This window comes from Ranitomeya variabilis, chromosome 2 (assembly GCF_051348905.1).
Source record: "Ranitomeya variabilis isolate aRanVar5 chromosome 2, aRanVar5.hap1, whole genome shotgun sequence".
Taxonomy (NCBI): Eukaryota; Metazoa; Chordata; class Amphibia; order Anura; family Dendrobatidae; genus Ranitomeya; species Ranitomeya variabilis.
In genome coordinates, this window is record NC_135233.1 from 1,001,035,339 (window position 1) to 1,001,060,739 (window position 25,401).

Genomic DNA, 25,401 nt, shown 5'->3' on the forward strand with positions numbered 1-25,401 from the left:
ATTTGGATAAATTTATGATTGTGTATCTGGATGATATTCTGATTTTTTCGGATGACTGGGACTCTCATGTCCAGCAGGTCAGGAGGGTTTTTCAGGTTTTGCGGTCTAATTCCTTGTGTGTGAAGGGTTCTAAGTGTGTTTTTGGGGTTCAAAAGATTTCTTTCTTGGGATACATTTTTTCCCCCTCTCCCATCGAGATGGATCCTGTCAAGGTTCAGGCTATTGGTGATTGGACGCAACCCTCTTCTCTTAAGAGTCTTCAGAAATTTTTGGGCTTTGCTAACTTTTATCGTCGATTTATTGCTGGTTTTTCTGATGTTGTAAAACCATTGACTGATTTGACTAAGAAGGGTGCTGATGTTGCTGATTGGTCTCCTGATGCTGTGGAGGCCTTTCGGGAGCTCAAGCGCCGCTTTTCTTCCGCCCCAGTGTTGCGTCAGCCTGATGTTGCTCTTCCTTTTCAGGTTGAGGTCGACGCTTCTGAAATCGGAGCTGGGGCGGTGTTGTCGCAGAGAAGTTCCGACTGCTCCGTGATGAGACCTTGTGCTTTTTTTTCCCGTAAATTTTCGCCCGCCAAGCGGAATTATGATATTGGGAATCGGGAGCTTTTGGCCATGAAGTGGGCTTTTGAGGAGTGGCGTCACTGGCTTGAGGGGGCCAGACATCAGGTGGTGGTATTGACTGACCACAAAAATTTAATTTACCTTGAGTCTGCCAGGCGCCTGAATCCTAGACAGGCGCGCTGGTCGTTGTTTTTCTCTCGGTTTAATTTTGTGGTGTCGTACCTACCGGGTTCTAAGAATGTTAAGGCGGATGCCCTTTCTAGGAGTTTTGAGCCTGACTCCCCTGGTAATTCTGAGCCCACAGGTATCCTTAAAGATGGAGTGATATTGTCTGCCGTTTCTCCAGACCTGCGGCGGGCCTTGCAGGAGTTTCAGGCGGATAGACCTGATCGTTGCCCACCTGGTAGACTGTTTGTTCCTGATGATTGGACCAGTAGAGTCATCTCTGAGGTTCATTCTTCTGCGTTGGCAGGTCATCCTGGAATCTTTGGTACCAGGGATTTGGTGGCAAGGTCCTTCTGGTGGCCTTCCCTGTCACGAGATGTGCGAGGCTTTGTGCAGTCTTGTGACGTTTGTGCTCGGGCCAAGCCTTGTTGTTCTCGGGCTAGTGGATTGTTGTTGCCCTTGCCTATCCCGAAGAGGCCTTGGACGCACATCTCGATGGATTTTATTTCGGATCTGCCTGTTTCTCAGAAGATGTCTGTCATCTGGGTGGTGTGTGACCGTTTCTCTAAGATGGTCCATCTGGTTCCCTTGCCTAAGTTGCCTTCTTCTTCCGAGTTGGTTCCTCTGTTTTTTCTAAATGTTGTTCGTTTGCATGGTATTCCTGAGAATATCGTTTCTGACAGAGGGACCCAATTCGTGTCTAGATTTTGGCGGGCATTCTGTGCTAGGATGGGCATAGATTTGTCTTTTTCGTCTGCTTTCCATCCTCAGACTAATGGCCAGACCGAGCGGACTAATCAGACCTTGGAGACATATTTGAGGTGTTTTGTGTCTGCGGATCAGGATGATTGGGTTGCTTTTTTGCCTTTGGCGGAGTTCGCCCTCAATAATCGGGCCAGCTCTGCCACCTTGGTGTCCCCGTTTTTCTGTAATTTGGGGTTTCATCCTCGATTTTCCTCCGGTCAAGTGGAATCTTCGGATTGTCCTGGAGTGGATGCTGTGGTGGAGAGGTTGCATCAGATTTTGGGGCAGGTGGTGGACAATTTGAAGTTGTCCCAGGAGAAGACTCAGCTTTTTGCCAACCGCCGTCGTCGTGTTGGTCCTCGGCTTTGTGTTGGGGACTTGGTGTGGTTGTCTTCTCGTTTTGTCCCTATGAGGGTTTCTTCTCCTAAGTTTAAGCCTCGGTTCATCGGCCCGTACAAGATATTGGAGATTCTTAACCCTGTGTCCTTCCGTTTGGACCTCCCTGCATCCTTTTCGATTCATAATGTTTTTCATCGGTCATTGTTGCGCAGGTATGAGGTACCGGTTGTGCCTTCCGTTGAGCCTCCTGCTCCGGTGTTGGTTGAGGGTGAGTTGGAGTACGTTGTGGAAAAGATCTTAGACTCTCGTGTTTCCAGACGGAGACTCCAGTATCTGGTCAAATGGAAGGGATACGGTCAGGAGGATAATTCTTGGGTCACTGCCTCTGATGTTCATGCCTCCGATCTTGTCCGTGCCTTTCATAGGGCTCATCCTGATCGCCCTGGTGGTTCTGGTGAGGGTTCGGTGCCCCCTCCTTGAGGGGGGGGTACTGTTGTGAAATTGGATTCTGGGCTCCCCCGGTGGCCACTTGTGGAATTGAACTTATGTGCATCATCCCCTCTGTTCACCTGCTCCTATCAGGATGTGGGAGTCGCTATATAACCTTGCTCCTCTGTCAGTTTCTTGCCGGTCATCAATGTAATCAGAAGCCTTCTGTGCTTGTTCCTGCTACTAGACAACTCCCAGCTAAGTTGGACTTTTGTCCTTGTGTGTTTTTGCATTTTGTTCCTGTTCACAGCTGCTGTTTCGTTACTGTGTCTGGAAAGCTCTTGTGATCGGAAATTGCCACTCTGGTGTTATGAGTTAATGCTAGAGTCTTAAAGGAATTTCTGGATGGTGTTTTGTTAGGGTTTTCTGCTGACCATGAAAGTGTCCTTTCTGTCTTCCTGCTATCTAGAAAGCGGACCTCGATTTTGCTAAACCTATTTTCATACTACGTTTGTCATTTCATCTAAAATCACCGCCAATATATGTGGGGGCCTCTGTCTGCCTTTTGGGAAAATTTCTCTGGAGGTGAGCCAGGACTGTCTTTTCCTCTGCTAGGATTAGGTAGTTCTCCGGCTGGCGCTGGGCATCTAGGGTTAAAAAACGTAGGCATGCTACCCGGCCACTTCTAGTTGTGCGGCAGGTTTAGTTCATGGTCAGTATAGTTTCCATCTTCCAAGAGCTAGTTCTCATATATGCTGGGCTATGTTCTCTCGCCATTGAGAATCATGACAGGGTTGGAATTAGGGTTAAGACTAGGGTTAGGGGTGTGTTGGGGTTAGGTTTGTGGTTAGGGTTGGGATTAGGCTTAGGGGTGTGTTGGGGTTAGTGTTTGAGTTAGAATTGAGGGGTTTCCACTGTTTAGGCACATCAGGGGGTCTCCAAACGCGACATGGCGCCACCATTGATTCCAGCCAATCTTGCGTTGAAAAAGACAAATGGAGCTCTCTCTCTCCCGAGCCCGGACGTGTGCCCAAACAGTGGTTTACCCCCACATATGGGGTACCAGCGTACTCAGGAGAAACTTGACAACAGCTTTTGGGGTCCAATTTCTCCTGTAACTCTTGGGAAAAAAATTGCGGGCTAAAAAATTATTTTTGAGGAAAGAAAAATGATATTTTATTTTCACGGCTCTGCGTTATAAACTTCTGTGAAGCACTTGGGGGATCAAAGTGCTCATCACACATCTAGATAAGTTCCTTTGGGGGTCTAGTTTCCAAAATGTGGTCACTTGTGGGGGGTTTCTACTGTTTAGGCACATCAGGGGCTCTGCAAATGCAACGTGACGCCCACAAAGCATTCCATCAAAGTCTGCATTTCAAAATGTCACTACTTCACTTCCGAGCCCCGGCATGTGCCCAAACAGTAGTTTACCCCCACATATGGGGTATCAGCGTACTCAGGAGAAACTGGACAACAACTTTTGGGGTCAAATTTCTCCTTTTACCCTTGGGAAAATAAAAAATTCTGGGCTAAAAAATTATTTTTGAGGAAAGAAAACATATTTATTATTTTCACGGCTCTGCGTTATAAACTTCTGTGAAGCACTTGGGGGTTCAAAGTGCTCACCACACATCTAGATAAGTTCCTTTGGGGGTCTAGTTTCCAAAATGTGGTCACTTGTGGGGAGTTTCTACTGTTTAGGCACATCAAGGGCTCTGCAAACGCAACGTGACGCCCGCAGAGCATTCCATCAAAGTCTGCATTTCAAAACGTCACTACTTCCCTTCCAAACCCCGACATGTGCCCAAACAGTGGTTTACCCCCACATATGGGGTATCAGCGTACTCAGGAGAAACTGGACAACCACGTTTGGGGTCAAATTTCTCCTGTTACCCTTTGGAAAATAAAAAATTGGGGGCTAAAAAATCATTTTTGAGAATAGAAAAATTATTTTTTATTTTCATGGCTCTGCGTTATAAACTTCTGTGAAGCACTTGGGGGTTCAAAGTGCTTACCACACATCTAGATTAGTTCCTTGGGAGGTCTAGTTTCCAAAATGGGGTCACTTGCGGGGGAGCTCCAATGTTTAGGCACACAGGGGCTCTCCAAACGCGACATGGTGTCCGCTAATGATTGGAGCTAATTTTCCATTCAAAAAGCCAAATGGCGTGCCTTCCCTTCTGAGCCCTGCCGTGCGCCCAAACAGTGGTTTACCCCCACATATGGGGTATCAGCGTACTCAGGAAAACTGGACAACAACATTTGGGGTCCAATTTCTCCTGTCACCCTTGGGAAAATAAAAAATTTCCAGGCTAAAATATCATTTTTGAGGAAAGAAGAATTATTTTTTATTTTCACGGCTCTGCGTTATAAACTTCTGTGAAGCACCTGGGGGTTTAAAGTGCTCACTATGCATCTAGATAAGTTCCTTGGGGGGTCTAGTTTCCAAAATGGGGTCACTTGTGGGGGAGCTCCAATGTTTAGGCACACAGGGGCTCTCCAAACGCGACATGGTGTCCGCTAACGATGGAGCTAATTTTTCATCCAAAAAGTCAAATGGCGCTCTTTCCCTTCCGAGCCTTACCATGTGCCCAAACAGTGGTTTACCCCCACATGTGAGGTATCGGTGTACTCAGGAGAAATTGCCCAACAAATTTTAGGATCCATTTTATCCTGTAGCCCATGTGAAAATGAAAAATTGAGGCTAAAAGATTTTCTTTGTGAAAAAAAAGTACTTTTTCATTTTTACGGATCAATTTTTGAAGCACCTGGGGGTTTAAAGTGCTCTCTATGCATCTAGATAAGTTCCTTGGGGGTCTAGTTTCCAAAATGGGGTCACTTGTCGGGGAGCTCCAATGTTTAGGTACACGGGGGCTCTCCAAACGCGACATGGTGTCCGCTAAAGATTGGAGCCAATTTTTCATTCAAAAAGTCAAATGGCACTCCTTCCCTTCAAAGCCCTGCCGTGCGCCCAATCAGTGGTTTACCCCCACATATGAGGTATCAGCGTACTCAGGACAAATTGGACAACAACTTTCGTGGTCCAGTTTCTCCTTTTACCCTTGGGAAAATAACAAAATTGTTGCTAAAACATCATTTTTGTGACTAAAAAGTTAAATGTTCATTTTTTCCTTCCATGTTGCTTCTGCTGCTGTGAAACACCTGAAGTGTTAATAAACTTCTTGAATGTGGTTTTGAGCACGTTGAGGGGTGCAGTTATTAGAATGGTGTCACTTTTGGGTATTTTCAGCCATATCGAACCCTGAAACTGACTTCAAATGTGAGATGGTCCCTAAAAAAATGGTTTTGTAAATTTTGTTGTAAAAATGAGAAATCACTGGTCAAATTTTAACCCTTATAACATCCTAGCAAAAAAAATTTTGTTTCCAAAATTGTGCTGATGTAAAGTAGACATGTGGGAAATGTTATTTATTAACTATTTTGTGTCACATAACTCTCTGGTTTAACAGAATAAAAATTCAAAATGTGAAAATTGCGAAATTTTCGCCAAATTTCCGTTTTTTTCACAAATAAACGCAGAAATTATCGACCTAAATTTACCACTAACATGAAGCCCAATATGTCACGAAAAAACAATCTCAGAATCGCTAGGATCCGTTGAAGCGTTGCTGAGTTATTACCTCATAAAGGGACACTGGTCAGAATTGCAAAAAATGGCCAGGTCACTAAGGTCAAAATAGGCTGGGTCATGAAGGGGTTAAACACCTTCTTCTCCACGCTATTCACGGTGGAAAATAAAATGCTAGGTGAAATGCCGAGAGACAAAGAAAACCCTATATTAAGTGTCACCAATCTAACCCAAGAAGAGGTTAAGCCATTATTTCTTATATTTAGGGACTCTGTAACGACGGGGTCTATTCCACAGGACTGGCGCATAGCAAATGTGGTACCAATATTAAGAAAGGGCTCTAAAAGTGAACCTGGAAATTATAGGCCAAGTAAATCTAACCTCTATTGTTAGTAAAATATTTGAAGGATGTTATTCTGGATTATCTCAATGAGAATAACTGTTTAACTCCATATCAGCATGGGTTTATGAGGAATCGCTCCTGTCAAAGCAATCTAATCAGTTTTTATGAAGAGGTAAGCTATAGAGTGGACCAAGGTGAGTCACTGGACTTGGTATATCTTCATTTTTCCAAAGTGTTTAATACTGTGCCACACAAGAGGTTGGTACACAAAGTGAGAGTGCTGGGTCTGGGGGAAATGTGTGTAAATGGGTAAGTAACTGGCTTAGTGATAGAAAGCAGAGGGTGGTTTTAAATGGTATACTAGATGGAAGCCCGATGCTATCGAAATAGGAGGGTGGCTTAATGGCATCCAGTCATAATCTAATGACTTTAACGTCAGGGGACTCATGTGCTTGACGCCTACGCTTATATGCATTGTTTTTGTCCCAGCCATGCTGTTGCTCTTCAAGAGTCTCATTTGCCCTTTGTTGTCTTCGACGTTGTGCTTTTCCTGCTTTACATTCATTGTCATTGGCGTACTTTTTATGAGGAGCCATGTTGGCATTGATATTTGCTTTTTAAAGGGGTTTTCCCACGAACAAAAGTTCATTTTAAAAACTGTCTGTGTCTGACCGTGTACCGAATATACCACAGCTCCTGGGCAGGGGAGGAAGCAAAAGACAATACTGACATTACAGCAGGAGATCGCAGAGGATACATTTTGTGAGATAAAATATTTTTTAAAAACAGTCAGTGAAATATTTTACCTCACAAAATGAATCCACTGTGATCCCCTGCTGTAATGTCAGTATTTACTTTTGCTTCCTCCCCAGGAGATGTGGTATGCTCCGTACACGGTCAGACACAGACAATTTTTAAAATGAACTTTCGTTCGTGGGAAAACCCCTTTAATGTGACCGGCTTCCTCTGCCTGTAGACACGTCGTACATCTGCTGCCAGGATCAGCCGAATGATTCACTGCACCTGCGCGTAGTTTGCGCAGGCGCAGTAAATCAGACCGCTGCCATCTTTGTGCAGACAGATAGAGGCGGTCACATTAAAACTGCGCATGTGCTCCTCCTGTACAAAGATGGCGGCAATCAGTGAATCATTCAGCTGATCCCGGCGGCGGCGTGTTCGCGACGGTGTTCCGCTGGTGGTACCACGCAAGAGGCTGTGTGAGTGTAAGTGTGTGAGTGTGTGTGAATGTGTGTGTGAATGTGAGACTGAGTGTGAATGTGAGTGTGAGTGTGAATGTGAGTGTGAAAGTGTGAGTGAGTGTGAATGTGAGAATGTGAGTGTGTGTGGTGCACACGGCGTATAGAGAGTGTGTATGTGTCTGTGTGTGTGTGTGTGTGTGGTGCGACGGTGTTCCGCTTGTGGTACCGCGCAAGAGGGTGTGTGAGTGTAAGTGTGTGAGTGTGTGTGAATGTGTGTGTGAATGTGAGACTGAGTGTGAATGTGACTATGTGAGTGTGAATGTGAGTGTGAAAGTGTGAGTGAGTGTGAATGTGAGAATGTGAGTGTGTGTGGTGCGCACGGCGTATAGAGAGTGTGTGTGTGTCTGTGTGTGTGTGTGTGTGTGTGTGTGTGTGTGGTGCGACAGTGTTCCGTTGGTGGTACCGCTCAATAGTTTGGTACCAACAGCAGTTTCCATATTGAGACCCCCATCACTTGGGTGTCCCAATATGGCGGTCGGTGAACTTCCTCTGCTGGGAATTCTGGGATACGGTGACATCTGGACAGAACAGGAAATTAAAACATTACAAGGCAATTATATAAATAGATTCTCTAACTGGATCGCTGTGACCAGTGGGGTACCACAGGTGTCGGAGTTGGGACCTATTCTCTTCAACATATTTATTAACGATCTGGTAGAAGGTTTACAAAGTAAAATATCGAGATTTGCAGATGATACAAAACTATGTAAAGCAGTCAATACAAGAGAAGATAGTATTCTGCTACAGATGGGTCTTGATAAGTTGGAAACGTGTGCCGAGAGGTGGCAGATGCGGTTTAACAATGATAAATTATTATTATTTATTTATATAGCACCATTGATTCCATGGTGCTGTACATGAGAAGGGGTTACATACAAATTACAGATATCACTTACAGTAAACAAACTAACAATGACAGACTGATACAGAGGGGCGAGGACCCTGCCCTTGCGGGCTTACATTCTACAGGACTATGGGGAAGGAGACAGTAGGTTGAGGGTTGCAGGAGCTCCAGTGTTGGTGAGGCAAATGAGATAAATGTAAGGTTATACACATGGGAAGAAGGAATCAATATCACCATTACACACTGAATGGGAAACCACTGGGTAAATCTGACAGGGAGAAGGACTTGGGGATCCTAGTTAATGATAAACTTACCTGGAGCAGCCAGTGCCAGGCAGCGGCTGCCAAGGCAAACAGGATCATGGGGTGCATTAAAAGAGGTCTGGATACACATGATGAGAGCATTATACTGCCTCTGTACAAATCCCTGGTTAGACCGCACATGGAGTACTGTGTACAGTTTTGGGCACCGCTGCTCAGGAAGGATATAATGGAACTAGAGTGAGTACAAAGGAGGGCAACAAAATGAATAAAATGGATGGGGGAACTAGAATACCCAGAGAGATTAGCAAAATTAGGATTATTTAGTCTAGAAAAAAGACGACTGAGGGGCGATCTAATAACCATGTATAAGTATATAAGAGGACAATACAAATATCTCTCAGAGGATCTGTTTATACCAAGGAATGTGACGGTCACAAGGGGGCATTCTTTGCGTCTGGGGGAGAGAAGGTTTTTCCATCAACATAGAAAAGGATTCTTTACTGTTAGGGCAGTGAGAATCTGGAATTCCTTGCCTGAGGAGGTGGTGATGGTGAACTCAGTCGAGGGGTTCAAGAGAGGCCTGGATGTCTTTCTGGAGCGTTAACAATATTGTATCTTACAGTTATTAGGTTCTTTAGAAGGACGTAGATCTGGGGGGTTATTCTGACAGAATATAGGCTGAACTGGATGGACAAATGTCTTTTTTCGGCCTTGCTAACTATGTTACTATGTAACATATTTCCTGCACCAGTTACAAATAATAAAGTCATAATAGAATATTTGACATTTCTGTAGCTTTAAGTATAATTATAAGTATAATTTTATTTAATGGATTTTGTTTTTCTCAAGAATAAGCATTCTACCTCAAGGGCAATGTGAGTAGACTACTAGGAATTTCCCTGCAGAGCCTAATGTATTAGCCATGTTCACTCACAGTATATACATATAGAAAAAAAATGTATACATCATTCATATTCTAGTGAATAAATGTCTGTATGAAATATCAGTTTTATGTTGTTAGGGTGCCACATGGCCAAAAACTGTATTGTAAAAACACTTTTTTTTGCAGTACAGCGACAAGCTTAGCTTGTACAGGGTGAGACAATTGACACATAAAATAGTGGACTGACAATGGTGACATTTTACAAATCTATATATATAATTGTCTAAGGGTTTTTCCGTCTGTCTGTCTGTCTGTCTTTCTGTCTGTCTGTCCTGGAAATCCCGCGTCTCTGATTGGTCGAGGCCGCCAGGCCTCGACCAATCAGAGACGGGCACAGCATGGCGACGATGATGTCATAATGGAAATCCCGCGTCTCTGATTGGTCGAGGACGCCAGGCCTCGACCAATCAGCGACGGGCACAGTATCGACGTAGATGTCATAATGGTTGCCATGGCGACGATGATGTCATAAAGGTTGCCTCGACCAATCAGCGACGGGCACAGTCTGCCGCGAATTCTGGAATCATCATTGTCCATATACTACGGGGACATGCATATTCTAGAATACCCGATGCGTTAGAATCGGGCCACAATCTAGTACTTGATAAAACCTGCTGGCAATCTCTCCAGCAGCACTTCCTTCACTCTGTCGCAGTTTTTTGTCAATTTTTCTTTCTTGTTTACCTCACATAAAAGTAGTGTCCTGCAGTAGCTTGTCAAGTTGTGTACTCTTGAGGTCTCCTCAATCAGCTACCATGTAACAGTTTTTCATCCTAGCCATCTCTGTTGTGGAGGTCTTCTTCACACACAGACATCAGCTTTCAGACTCCTGATGTGGCCATCTCTTTCCCTGTCGGTAGATAATCTTCACCCTATCATACAACTATCACCTCAACATGTTGGTGGATGCAATTTAAGTTTCCCTCTGAGGTGTCACTGTCATTCCTCACTTTTTGGGGCAGTGCTGATGCATGATTGTTTTCACTGACAAAATCTGTAAGTGAAAGAAATCGTAGCACGGGTAATTTCACTTTGAAATCGGATGCCATTTACCCATTCAAGTCTATGGGTGCGTGGAAAACAACGGACTGCACACAGATGACATCCGTAGACTCACAAAATGGAGAAGATGGAGAACAAAATTCATCCGAGAGGATCAGATCACACTATGCTGACACTTAGATGGAACTCTGAAAAGTTTGATCAGAGTGCCAACAGCATAATCGACCCGGTCTACAGTCATGTGACACTATCCTTTCTGTAAAAGCGGTACTCTCAGGCAGGTCTCCTTCGATGAAACACACTACTTTGACTATAAGTGACACTTGAACTTTTTAAATGCTCCTCTGTGGAGCTCATTAAAATCCGAGAATAAGCCTCCTTACCTTGACAAGTCAGAGCTGGTATGTCACTCTCCACAAGGAGAAACCTTAACCCTTAGACCCCAGTCCAGAGTCTCCCATCTAGCCAAATTAGTTCTCATGCTTCGCACTGACGAGGGCCAACAGTCCGAAACACCATGTCTGCGAATTGAGATACTGATTTGGCTTTTATCCTAAGTCATATTACACGACTCGTTAAAGGGTTGATTGTGACTTGTAGGATTGATGCTTCCAACAGGTGGCGCTATAGAGTTTAAGTCCTCTTTTTCTCTGAAGAGGCAATTTGAATATTAAACTCCGAGATAATTTATCTTTCCCACTCCCTAGCTAGCTATGGCGCAAACATCTTACTCTGCTGCACAGCTGATCTTCTTTTCTACCTATCTGCGTATTTTGTGTGTGTCTGACCTACACTGGTGGGAACACAAGTAGTCTATGGTCTCTTGGATTTGACTAGCAGTCATGAAAGCTGTTACATTTCATTTAGAAAATAACAGTGAGGTTCTTGTGGCATCAACCCTTAACTTTTGCAAAAGAGTGGCAGGCTAATTTTCAGCTGTCTTATAGGCAGATGCTGAGAGGGAAGGGGAGAGGGGCAAGCGGCTGTTTTGTAGAAATCAAAGGGTTGGAGAGAGCTTACGTCTCTCCTGGAAAGTAACTGCTGCACACACTCAGCCAGGGTCCAGAGGCCAAGCTCTATTGGAAACCAGCTATACACCATGTAAGAGAAAAGCTCTCATTCCAGGAAAATGAGAGCAGATAGAAAAAGCTAGTTAGCTTGCTTATTTTTTATATTCTTTAACTAACTAAAACAATTTATTAACATGAGAATATCCCTTTAATATTAACTGAATGTAGTACACTATTAGCTAGTTTAATTGTGTGCATATAAGGACACCTAATATATGTACTGGAAAGGCTAAATCAAAGTTGAAACTAAAAATATAAAAATGGTTCAGTTTGAACTACCATTTTAATATTTTTAGTTACGACCTTGATTTAGCCTTCGAGACAGGAGCTACTAGGAACCAGAACATTCCTAACTAGTTACTTTAGGACATACCACACTACACAAAATCTTGTTTTGATTCTAAAAAGATTTATGCCCATCTTAGCTTTCCTCCTAGACACATCAAGGGGGCTAGAAGACTATAAAATACAGAGTAAGGAGTCTGTTCTCATCAATCTGGTTTCCTTATGGCCGTGGGAAGCGGGACTCACCCAGATATGGAGGCTAAGTACAATACATGTTTATTGCCACGTCTTTTGATATCTTGTATGTTTTTTATACTCTTTTGCATATACTTCTCATTATCATTTTAGCAACTGAATTATTTTATGGAGCCATTGTGTGTGACTCTATTCAGTATGTAATATCATATCACTCATCCGGAATAGTAAAAAACAACCTATTTAAAGAATTCACGGCTTCACTCACCTCTTTCTTCTTAGTAACACATTCTCCTTTTCCAAAGCAATGCGGGGCCTCAGGGCTTCTTCCTTCCGGTATGCAGTCAGTGACTTTAACCACCACCACAAGCCGTAAAGCCACAATGCACTTACTCACGGAATCGTTCACAAAGCCTAGAACACAATGTTAAACCACTGTTATCTAAATATAAGCTGTAGAGAAAATCATGCTGCTGGCTACATCAATTATCCATATGTTTCCATGAGGTCTCATTTATAATCGCCTTGCTTTAAGGCAACACAATCATTGTTACAGATTTTGATGCCGATGTACCTCATACTTCTCCCTATGGACTGGAAAAGGTGATATTATGGTGACAATCTGCAGCATAAATTGACATGTTGTAGGTGTAATCCCGCAGTGCAGGCTGATTGGCGCTGATTATTTTTTCTGTATTGTGTGGCGGACGTTTGATGAAATCTCATAGCTGAGCTGCTCAGGTAAAGACCACGATTGCGCTTGAAACCCGTCGCTTTCTGTCTTCTTCTTGTTGCGACAAGCCTAGTGCCATGCTGTTTTAGCATTTATTAAAGTATTTTTGAATTTTACCCTGGAGCTGAAACAACTCTTCTTTTCTTCTATGCCATAAGTGTGATCAGGACGGAGGATCCAAGTTGGTGAGCTGACCTATTCCCACTTCATTTTTTGCTACGCTGCCATTGCAATTCACTGTGGATTTTACAACCACAAGTTAGGAAAGAAAATCGAAAGTGTATCTGCTTTGTGTAAAAACACACCCCAAAAAGTATAAATCCACGGGTTGTTACAGGTTTAATCTGCTACTTAATAGCCTGCATCTCCATGCTTCAGGGTTTCTTTAGGTCACTGTACATAGGCAAGGAAACCTCTAAGAGATCTTATATTTTCAGCATGCAAATAAGCAAAACTAGTGAAAAATGTGCAGAGGAAGGGATAAGCTGTGTTGAAGCGGTGTACTGATGGAGAGTCCTGGAGAAACGTTAACTGTTGCTTCAATAGCATCATATTGCAAATCAACAGTACAAGTGAATGTATGAAACTATTGTATTTTTTAAGGAAAAATGACTTTTCCAACCTTTTAGACTTATCTAAGTTCACTGTTCAAATCGGTCTAAGCGGAAGACGGATTTTCAGCTCACTGAGGGATCAGATTACAGTCGCTGCCCACAGCAGTCTATAGAAGGTAAATGGAAGGGGGATAGGGCCCACTGAGAAAACTGCTCAAAAATGAAATAAGTCAATGGCCAGAAATAGTGTTACTCCTCATGTCCACACATTACAGCTTATTCTGCAAAGTCACCTGAAATTATAGTTTCACTTTAACACTAGTATTTCATATGCTGGGTCCTAATTAAAAGAGTAATGAGGGGAAGTGTGACAGGTTTATTAGACATGGGCCGTGACAAAAGGTAAAAAGTGGCAAGAACAGCACAGAAAGTCACAAGAACATGAGACGCCCATGGGACGATGTTTAAAGGGAACCTATCATCTGAAACATGCTGTCCAATCATGCATGCATCAGACAATGGCTGTATTAAGTCAGACGGGTATGTTTGACTTTGAAATGCTGCCCAATTTCAGAGAAAACATGCTTTAGAAGCCATTGGGGACTGAGCTGCACTGTATACTACTCTGTCTGGCGGGTCCTTGGCTCCTTTTCTCCTCCCACTGCCCTGGATTGACAGGTCTCCGCCTATACGCACCTCTCGGTAGAGACCTGTCACTCCAGGTCTGTTGGCGGGTAAGAGCCGCCGGAGACTCGCCTGTCTGACTAGTATTCTGTGAAATGTCGCAGTGTTTCAGAGTCAAACATACCTGACTGAGTTAATACAGCCAATACTTGATACATATTGCCCAATCCGTGGGCAGCATGTATCAGCTGACTGGATCCCTTTAAACAGTGTCCCCAAGTAAGCCCCCTTAAAAGTGATCCCTCAATAATCGGAAGACAGGGCACTATTCAGCAGTTATAATAGCAGCTACTAAAACACAATACTATGAACAAGGCTTTTAAAGGGAATGTGGAAGCAGGATTTCACACCCAAAACTATTTACACTGCGTTCCAAATTATTATGCAAATTGGATTTAAGTGTCATAAAGATGTAATTTTTTATTTTTCAATTAAACTTATGGATTATTTTTGTCTCAGAGCTCTTTGGATCACTGAAATCAATCTCAAACACCTATGATAATTAGTTTGCCAGGTGATCACAATTAAGGAAAACTACTTAAAGGGACATTCCACATTATTAAGCAGGCCACAGGTTTCAAGCAATATGGGAAAGAAAAAGGATCTCGCTGCTGACAAAAAGTGTCAAATAGTGCAATGCCTTGGAGAAGGTAGGAAAATATTAGATATTTCACGAAAACTTAACCATGATCATCGTATTGTGAAGATATTTGTGACTGATACACAGCACAGACGGGTTCATGCAGATAAAGGCATAATGAGGAAGGTTTCTGCCAAATTAATCAGATTAAGAGAGCAGCTGCTAAAATATCATTACAAAGCAGCAAACAGTTATCGGAAGCTGCTGGTGCTTCTGTAGTTCTGCAAACCTCAAGGTGTAGGGTTATGCATAGGCTTGCAGCTGTGCATAATAGTGATGATGAGCAAACGTGCTCGGATAACGTCTTATTCTAGCATGCTCATTTGTTACCCGAGCATCTGGGAGTGCTTGAATATTATGTTCGAGTCCATGCGGCTGCATGATTTGTGGCTGTTAGACACCATCAACACATGTGGGCGTTGTCTGTTTGTTAAGGAATCGCCACATGTGTCGAGGCTGTCAAACAGCTGCAAATCACGCAGCCGCAGGGACTTGACCATAATATACGAGAACTTCCAGGAAATTCTGATAACACCTGAGCTTGCTTGAATAAGATGTTATCGGAGCACGTTGGCTCATCACTATGCCCATAACTTGTCCTGTTAAGATGTCCTTGATTTCAGTAAATTTGATCTTTTAATGCTGCAAATTCAACAAATAACCGTTTTCAGTTCTTTACAACCTATTAAATATTTGTAAACTGTTGAGTTTTTTTAGTTTAAATACTGTTATCATTGGGAGGTTTGTCATTTAAAATGTGATTTATACACTAATGGTTGATGATTTGAACATTAAACTGATTCATTTGCATCAACCATTTAGGAAAAATAAAAAAAAAATAGCATTTGCATAATAATTTGGAATGCGGTGTTTATAAGCATGTAGCTTTTCAAAGACTAATCCAGCAATATCTTTACAAGGCCAGTCCGTTCGTCCATTACTGAGAAATCAATGTTTGAATTGATATAGAAATGGATGTTGTAGATCTGAATCCTCTGTCACTCCAGCTCTATTACCTGCCCAGTTCCGCCTCCTCTTGTTTGACTGACTGCCTCCATGCTGTCTTACTTTATGTAAAAGAGCTGACAGTTAAGGAGGAGGAGGTGGAAAGGGTGGGGAATAGAGTTGGAGTGGCAAGGGCTTTAGATCTACCATAGTCCTTTGGCCTCATTTGCATATCAATTTAAACATTGATTTATCACTAGCATAGAAATGGACGGGCCATGTAAAGGTGTTGCTTGACTTATCTTTGGAAGAGCTACATACATATATAAATAGTTTGGGGCGTGAAATCCTGCTGACAGATTCTGTTTAATTAAAAAGTCTCTATAATATAATGCATCATTTTCAGTCTTGGAAGCTTAATGTAATATACAACATAATTAAAAACACTCATCCTTACCAATGAAATAATTGTTTCCAAGTGCTAACATTTCGTCAGGGAACACAAGGCCACCCGCTGCCTGTAGAAGGGTAACGCTTCTGCCATCTATCAGGGAACACTGGTTGAAGCCTCCGGCGGTCACTTTCCATAGCAGAATCAGGGAGGCAGTGGCATCCTGAGAGATTCTAGGGATCCAAAGAACAGAAACGTGTCACCTTGCCACATTTAACTGTCAGATTACCTGAGTAAGTGAGACTTGTGACAACCTCAATACATTCCCCATCAGATTCAAAGCAGGAGAGTGACCTAGTTTTTGACGACATATTTTTAATACTGTTCCCATAGGTAAAATACTTGGCCATCCTAATGTAAAAATGGTTGTTTCCCCAGGGGTATTAGCTGTGGTCCTCTCCAGGGAGCCGGAAAGCGCAGGAAGCAGCGGGAGGGAGCGATGGAGGGCTCAGAATGCTTGACTTGCCATGAACATCTTAAGCAAAAAGACCACTGAGCAGCGAGAAGCTTCACAGTATTAGGTCTATACAGTAATTCTTAACGCCATTTTTTTGGGGGGGGAACTAGATGTAACTCTTTCATCGCTATGTTTTACTTAAAAGAAACATCAATAGCAAATCATAAGAATCAGCTGAGTATCACTGGACACATCATCCAGGACCTAAACCTAGGAGAGACTATTGCCATCTGATGCAGCAAGATGAAGACCCACCTAAATAATGAAGAGAGAGGTGGGCACAAAAGTTAATTCTGCTAGGTGCATGCTACAGATGAACAGACTCATATATGGCTTTGTGGTAAAGATTTTGTTAACTGAAACCGCTGCTCATTTTTGTGTGTCAAAGGGGCAGTCCTGAGCCTTCATGGTATAAGTGTGCATGAATAAATATTTAATCACAGGCCAGGACCACCCACTGGACTCATAAGCCCCCAGTGAGCAGTGATTTTGATTAAAGTGGATCTGTCACTAAAATTCACAATACAAAATACATTCAGTAGTAAACATATCTGTTAAACCTGATGAGGCTGATGTATATACTTTGAAAGTTCAGGTCAGCATGGCTGCATAGTCCAGGTATAAAAATTAGCATTTTATGAGTGCAGCTATAGGTACACTGCAATATGTAGTACTCTGCATAAATTAGTAGACCCCAATGAAATGTAAGATTTTAATCAATTTTTCCGTGAACAGGAGAACAATTTTCTAAATTTTGAACAAGACAAAGTTTCACAGAATATTTCTTTTAATCCAGAACATTAAAGTAAAGTTAATAATATAACTTTCATTACAAAATCTTCAGTTTCACTCAAATTAATTAATGCAAAAATTATTAAACAAAAATTAATTAGATGCGTGGTTTATATTATTGTCACGTTGGAACATGTGTATGAAGAGCACGGAGTGATGGCAGCATCTTCTCTTTCAATATAGAGCAGAACATCTGTAAATCCATGATTGCATCAATGAAATGTAGCTCCCGACTCCAGCAGCGCTCATGCAGCCCCACATAAGGACACTGTCACCACCATGTTTCACTGTGGGCATCATGCATTTTTCTTTCTACTCCTCACCTTTGCGATGCCATATGGTTTTGAAGCCATCAGTTCCAAAAGCATTTATCTTGGTCTCATGACTTCAGAGTATAGCGTCTAAGTGGTCTTCATATTTTTCAACATGGGCACTGGCATATTTTAGACTTTTTTTTGTGCATGGGCTTTAGGAGAGGCTTCCTTCATGGTACCTGTGCATGCCATTCCTCTGCAGTGTACACCGTATTGTGTCATGAAAAACAAACATATTGGTTTGGCTTTCTACTTCCTTAACTAATCAGTGATTTTGCATGTCAATTTTCTTCATCCTTTCTCATGAGAAGACGCCTCTGTTTAGGTATTAACTTCCGTGGTCAACCTGGACATCTCTGTGAGGTAGCTGCAGTCACTTTTTGTACAGTACTCTGACTGAAAATTAAATGTCTTGTGACATTTCTCTTCCATGTGGTGCCATTTCTAACAGCATAAAATGGAAAGGCGTTTTGTTACTTAGCCCTTTTATAGTCAACATTCTGCTAGACATGTGTTTAATGAATAATTAGACTTACCTGTGGTACATTCTTGTTAATTAGAATTTTGTAGTTAAAACTTTAGTTTTACTCTTTGACCCTAAGACTTCATTGCGAGGAACTTATTATTGCAACATGGTCTTGAATGAATGTTAGAAACATTTCCTTTTTTGGATGTGCAAAATAACAAATCTTATTTGCATAAATGACTCCCATAGAAAATGTTAATTTTGAAACTAAACTAAATGTTTTCTGACAAATCTGAACTTATTTGTGCTGAGCACTGTAGCTATTGCTAGACTCATTTTTGTACAAGGCAAGGAAACTTTCAAAAAAAGTTTAAACAGTTATTTGACATAGATTTTTGAAGTATTCCAGCCTCATTAGGTCTAGGAGATCTATTTAATAATATATAAAGTTTGTTTAGTGAAATCTGCTGACAGACCTGCGTTAACAGACTAAAAGTTATGCCGAATCTTTTCACGCAAACCAATATATGAATCTGTTCAGCTTCTCCTGTCCTAAAACATGCTGGCCATAGATTAATAAATACCAAATTATAAAGCGGAGCATAGCAGAATACGGTATTTACTTTTAGGCAGTATTTGATAAGAGTATTGGGATAGTTGGCAATAATAGGGAGATGAGTATAAAATATTCAGATAGAGCACTCAGACGTGGACAAATTAGACATAATGTCCATAGGCCAAATTCAGACATACGCGAAACACGGTCTGTGCACAGATCCAGAGCCGGACTGGCCATCTGAAATTCTGGCAAATGCCAGAAGGGCCTGTCTGGTCGTGGGCTGCCTTGTCTGCTACGTTGTTAACAGAATCGGTGTTCTCAAGATACCCATACTGTTAAGAGTTGTGATGGAGCACAAAGTTGCTGACTCAGTCACTTACCCCAGCAGGCCATGGGCATCATTAGAAATATTGGTCTTGTAGAAAATCTTCCTTTCCTCCATCGAGAGTAGTATTAGTAATTAGAAATAGAAGACTTCCGGCACAGGAATTTTTTTTCAGTAAAAAATTATTTTTTTATTTAAACATCTTCAGCGATAAAAAACAACATCATGGGGACCCCTCCATAGGTCTGACGCGTTTCGGACCCAGTAAAAACAGTCCTTCCTCAAAGGCATGGAATTTTTTTTACTGAAAATAGTCTTCTATTTCTATTTGCACAAATGTGGTAGTCAGCCACTGATCTCCAGGCACAGTCGGTCTCAGGAATGTTTTGGTGAGCAAAGTTTTCTTTTCCCTTTTCCCCTTTGCTATGTAATATTAGTAATAGATCCCATCTGGTTCATGGGGACGGGGACAACATGGGCTTGTGTGATTTCAAATGCCAGGGCTGAATTTCAGCCCCAGTCCGTACCTGTACAGACCACAAATTGTCTGGCTACAGGTCTCCTGACCTAAACTGAACAGCCACATATACACTGTTGAGTTTGGGTCGAGAGTCCCACCGACCCTCCATACATCATGATCTACACAAGGATCATGTTTCACAAACATCAGAATTCAGACTCACTGGAAATGGGATAATTATTACCCAAAATGCATCCCACGTATTTAATACATAGCAAACTTCTTACTTTACAGTTGTGTTCTCTGGAACTTCAAAAGTCACCAGCCGTCCTCCCGAGGAAGTGTTAGAACTCGCATTTCCACAAGCAACATCAGGATAGACCTACAATTAAAAGAAAATTAGAACAAATGTAGAATATAAAAGAGACTAATTGGCAATATTTACTGCATTGTAAAGTCCATGAGACGTTTGTTAGTCATCATATACCCAGAGCAATAATATAGGTCCGTGTTCTACACATCTGTTATAAGGCTCCTGAAGATTACTATGGACCGAAACCTAACTATACAAGCATTTATATGAAAAGTAGGAAAGAAAAAAAAACACTGGCTGCGTTAAGAATCTATTAATCCCTATAAACATTGCTTCTAGGAAAGAATACAGTATATAAAAAAAATCACCATCAGATGGGTAATGGACCTACAGGAAGTCCGTGAAGCCATAACGGTGGGAAAGCCATTCCTAGTAAATTATTTCTAGGAGTTGGGATGGGGACCAATAATAATGAGTGTTGAAAGAAGACCTATTACCTGCTGGGTAATAAAAAGAGAGAAACACGGTAGTAATTGAGAAGGGGTTATCTGAGTAGTGGATGACACATTTAATTACTACCATGTTTCTCTGAAAATAAGGCAGGGTCTTATATTATTTATTGTTCTAAAAGATGGGTTATGGCTTATAGTCAGGGGAGGTCTAATTTTTTTCCTTGAATAACAATCCACATTTATTCTTTTTTTAAATTCGTTTATTAAACAACAACAATAACAAAAGAAAAAGAACAAATAGACATACGGTATATGGCTTGCATATATCCAGGTCAACACAAATACACTCATCATAATAATCATAAAGAATGCAGGAAAAGAATATAATGAGTTTTCATTAATACAAATCTCAATGCATAGACCGGTTCATATAAACTCAAAATATTACAGTATGTCTAAAGTACTTAAAACCCTAAAACTAAAAAAACTATTTTATTGCCAAGACAATCCCCATCTCATTAACCCCTTTACCCCTAAGGGTGGTTTGCACGCTAATGACCGGGTCAATTTTTACAATTCTGACCACTGTCCCTTTATGAGGTTATAACTCTGGAATGCTTTAACGGATCCTGGTGATTCTGACACTGTTTTCTCGAGGCATATTGGGCTTTATGATAGTGGTAAAAATTCTTTGATATTACCTGCGTTTATTTGTGAAAAAAATGGAAATTTGGCAAAAATTTTGAAAATTTCGCAATTTTCCAACTTTGAATTTTTATGCCCTTAAATCACAGAGATATGTCACACAAAATACTTAATAAGTAACATTTCCCACATGTCTACTTTACATCAGCAGAATTTTGGAACCAAAATTTTTTTTTGTTAGGGAGTTATAAGGGTTGAAAGTTGACCAGAAATTTCTCATTTTTACAACACCATTTTTTTTTAGGGACCACATCACATTTGAAGTCATTTTGAGGGGTCTATATGATAAAAAATAACCAAGTGTGACACCATTCTAAAAACTGCACCCCTGAAGGTGCTCAAAACTGCATTCAAGAAGTTTATTAACCCTTCAGGTGTTTTACAGGAATTTTTGGAATGTTTAAAAAAAACATTTAACTTTTTTTTCACAAAAAATTTACTTCAGCTCCAATTTGTTTTATTTTACCAAGAGTAACAGGAGAAAATGGACCCCAAAAGTTGTTGTACAATTTGTCCTGAGTACGCCGATACCCGATATGTGGGGTAAACCACTGTTTGGGTGCATGGCAGAGCTCGGAAGGGAAGGAGTGCCATTTGACTTTTCAATGCAAAATTGATTGGAATTGAGATGGGACGCCATGTTGCGTTTGGAGAGCCCCTGATGTGCCTAAACATTGAAACCCCCCACAAGTGACACCATTTTGGAAAGTAGACCCCCTAAGTAACTTATCTAGATATGTGGTGAGCACTTTGACCAACCAAGTGCTTCACAGAAGTTTATAATGCAGAGCCGTAAAAATAAAAAATAACAATTTTCCCACAAAAATTATTTTTTAGCCCCCAGTTTTGTATTTTCCCAAGGGTAACAGGAGAAATTGGACCCCAAAAGTTGTTGTCCAATTTGTCCTGAGTACGCTGATACCCCATATGTGGGGGGAACCTCCGTTTGGGCGCATGTGAGAGCTCGGAAGGGAAGGAGCACCATTTGGAATGCAGACTTAGATGGAATGGTCTGCAGGCATCACATTGCGTTTGCAGAGCCCCTAATGTACCTAAACAGTAGAAACCCCCCACAAGTGACCCCATATTGGAAACTAGACCCACCAAGGAACTTATCTAGATGTGTTGTGAGAACTCTGAACCCCCAAGTGTTTCACTACAGTTTATAACGCAGAGCCGTGAAAATAAAAAATCCTTTTTTTTTCACAAAAATTAGGTTTTTTAGCCCCCAGATTTGTATTTTTCCAAGGGTAACAGTTGAAATTGAACCCCAAAAGTTGTTGTCCAATTTGTCCTGAGTACACTGATACCCAATAAGTGGGGGAGAACCACCGTTTGGGCGCATGGGAGAGCTCGGAAGGGAAGGAGCGCCATTTGGAATGCAGACTTAGATGGATTGGTCTGCAGGCGTCACATTGCATTTGCAGAGCCCCTGATGTAACTAAACAGTAAAAAAAAAACACAAGTGACCCCATATTGGAAACTAGACCCCCCAAGGAACTTATCTAGATGTGTTGTGAGAACTTTGAACCCCCAAGAGTTTCACTACAGTTTATAACGCAGAGCCGTGAAAATAAAAAAAATTTTCCACAAAAATTATTTTTTAGCCCCCAGTTTTGTATTTTCCCAAGGGTAACAGGAGAAATTGGACCCTAAAAGTAGTTGTCCAATGTGTCCTGAGTACGCTGATACCTCATATGTTGGGGTAAACCCCTGTTTGGGCACACGTGAGAGCTCGGAAGGGAAGGAGCACTGTTTTACTTTTTCAATGCAGAATTGGCTGGAATTGAGATCAGATGCCATGTTGCGTTTGGAGAGCCCCTGATGTGCCTAAACAGTGGAAACCCCCCAATTATAACAGAAACCCTAATCCAAACACACCCCTAACCCTAATCTCAGCGGTAACCCTAACCACACCCCAACCCCAACCCTAACCCTAGCCTCAACCCTAACCCTAGCCCTAACCCTAGCCCTAACCATAATGGGAAAATGGAAATAAATACATTTTTTAAAATTTTTTAATTTTTCCCTAACTAAGGGGGTGATGAAGGGGGGTTTTACTTTTATAGCGGGTTTTTTAGCGGATTTTTATGATTGGCAGCCGTCACACACTAAAAGACGCTTTTTATTGCAAAAAATATTTTTTGCGTTACCACATTTTGAGAGCTATAATTTTTCCATATTTTGGTCCACAGAGTCATGTGAGGTCTTGTTTTTTGCGGGACGAGTTGACGTTTTTATTGGTAACATTTTTGAGCACGTGACATTTTTTAATTGCTTTTTATTCTGATTTTTGTGAGGCAGAAGGACCAAAAACCAGCTATTTATGAATTTCTTTTTTTTTGGGGGGGGGGGCGTTTATACTGTTCTGCGTTTGGTAAAATGGCTAAAGCAGTTTTATTCTTCGGGTCAGTACGATTACAGCGATATCTCATTTATATTTTTTTTATGTTTTGGCGCTTTTATACGATAAAAACTATTTTATAGAAAAAATTATTATTTTTGCATCGCTTTATTCTGAGGACTATAACTTTTTTATTTTTTCGCTGATGATGCTGTATGGCGGCTCGTTTTTTTGCGGGACAAGATGACGTTTTTTAGCAGTACCATGGTTATTTATATCCGTCTTTTTGATCGCGTGTTATTCCACTTTTTGTTCGGCGGTATGATAATAAAGCGTTGTTTTTTGCCTTTTTTTTAACGGTGTTCACTGAAGGGGTTAACTAGTGGGACAGTTTTATAGGTCGGGTCGTTACGGACGTGGCGATACTAAATATGTGTACTTTTATTGTTTTTTTTTTTATTTAGATAAAGGAATGTATTTATTGGAACAATATTTTTTTTAATTATTATTATTTATTTAGGATTTTATTTTTTTTTCCACACATGTAATTTTTTTTTTTTAACTTTTTTACTTTGCCCCAGGGGGGGACATCACAGTAAAGTGACAGATCGCTGATCTGACACTTTGCTGACATGCACAGCAGGGAGGCTTCCTGGCGCCGGCTCTGAGCAGGTGCTGTGAAGCCACCTCCCTGCAGGACCCGGATGCAGCCCTGTGGCCATTTTGGATCAGGGGCTTGCAGGGAGGAGACGCTCGGTACAAGGTGAGCACATCGCCTTGTACAGATCTTCTCAGGGAAACCCGCAGGGAGCCCCCTCCCTGCGCGATGCTTCCCTATACCACCGGAACACTGCGATCATGTTTGATCGCAGTGTGCCGGGGGATAATGTGCCGGGGGCGGTCCGTGACAGCTCCTGGCACATAGTGCCGGATGTCAGCTGCGATAGTCAGCTGACTCCCGGCCGCGCTCCCCCCGTGAGCGCGGCCGATCGCTCTGGACGTACTATTCCGTCCTTAGGAAGTAAGGCCCACCCCACATGGACGGAATAGTACGTCCAATGGCAGAAAGGGGTTAATAAAACAATACTGAAATGCTGTGTGAACAATGCACATTTTACCTTGAGCTCTATCGTATTGGAGCTAGGCCATCAACCACGTGAGGACATAGTAAGGTACAACGAGTTCCATACATCCTAAATTTTATGAAATTTCTCTAAACAGCCCCTATTCTGGTACACGGTTCGTTCATATAGTAATCCACATTTATTCTTGCACAAAAAAAAAATCAACATTTATTCAAATATAATCATGTTATCACACACACAAGTATGTGCACACACTGCACATACAGATGTAAATATATACACACTGCACATACAGTACATACCAGCCTCTCTACTCCTTAGTACTCCTGCAGTTAAAGGTCTTTTGGTGACATCATGGTCTCATAACTTGGTGGAAATTTGGTTATTTACCACTTGCAGTTATGTGGATTGATATGTGGAACTGGTCCTTTGTTACCCATTGTTTTGATTTGTGAATTACATGTCTATGAAGGTGCTGAGTCCATTGCAGCACTTCACTAACCCTTTGTAACACCGAACCTACCTACCAATGTTCTTAAATAGGTGTTAAGGATATATATACATTTATATGGGCCATTTATATGGAAAGACCTAATTAAAATGGGAATGGTTGGTGATATCAACTTCCTGTTTGTGGCACATTAGTATATGGGAGGAAACTTTTCAAGATGGGTGGTGACCATGAAGGCCATTTTGAAGTCAGCCATTTTGGATCCAACTTTAATTTTTCCAAAGGGAAGAGGGTCATGTGACACATCAAACTTATTGAGAATTTCACACAAAAAAACAATGGTGTGCTTGGTTTTAACGTAACTTTATTCTTTCATGAGTAATTTCCAAGTTTATGACCACTTATATAATGTGGTCAAAGTGCAGCCCATTGTGTTGGATTGTCAATGCAACCCTCTTCTCCCACTCTTGACACACTGATATCAACGCTGCAGAAGAAATGCTAGCACAGGCTTCCAGTATCCGTTGTTTCAGATGCTGCACATCTTGTATCTTCACAGCATAGACAATTGACTTCAGATGACCACAACGATAAAAGTCTAAGGGGGTCAGATCGAGAGACCTTGGTGGCCATACAAC

At 41.6% G+C, this 25,401-nt stretch overlaps 1 protein-coding gene across 2 annotated transcripts in view; it reads right to left on the reverse strand.

Moving 5' to 3' along the window:
• Nucleotides 1-25,401, reverse strand: part of DNER (delta/notch like EGF repeat containing) — a 332,161-nt gene that overhangs the window by 144,730 nt on the left and 162,030 nt on the right. For both annotated transcript variants that reach the window (XM_077291174.1, XM_077291175.1), the window contains exons 3-5: nt 19,701-19,795; nt 16,047-16,213; nt 12,302-12,447 (exon numbers count right to left, since the gene is read on the reverse strand). In XM_077291174.1, the coding sequence (XP_077147289.1) occupies nt 12,302-12,447; nt 16,047-16,213; nt 19,701-19,795 (408 nt within the window). The remainder of the gene's footprint in view (nt 1-12,301; nt 12,448-16,046; nt 16,214-19,700; nt 19,796-25,401) is intronic.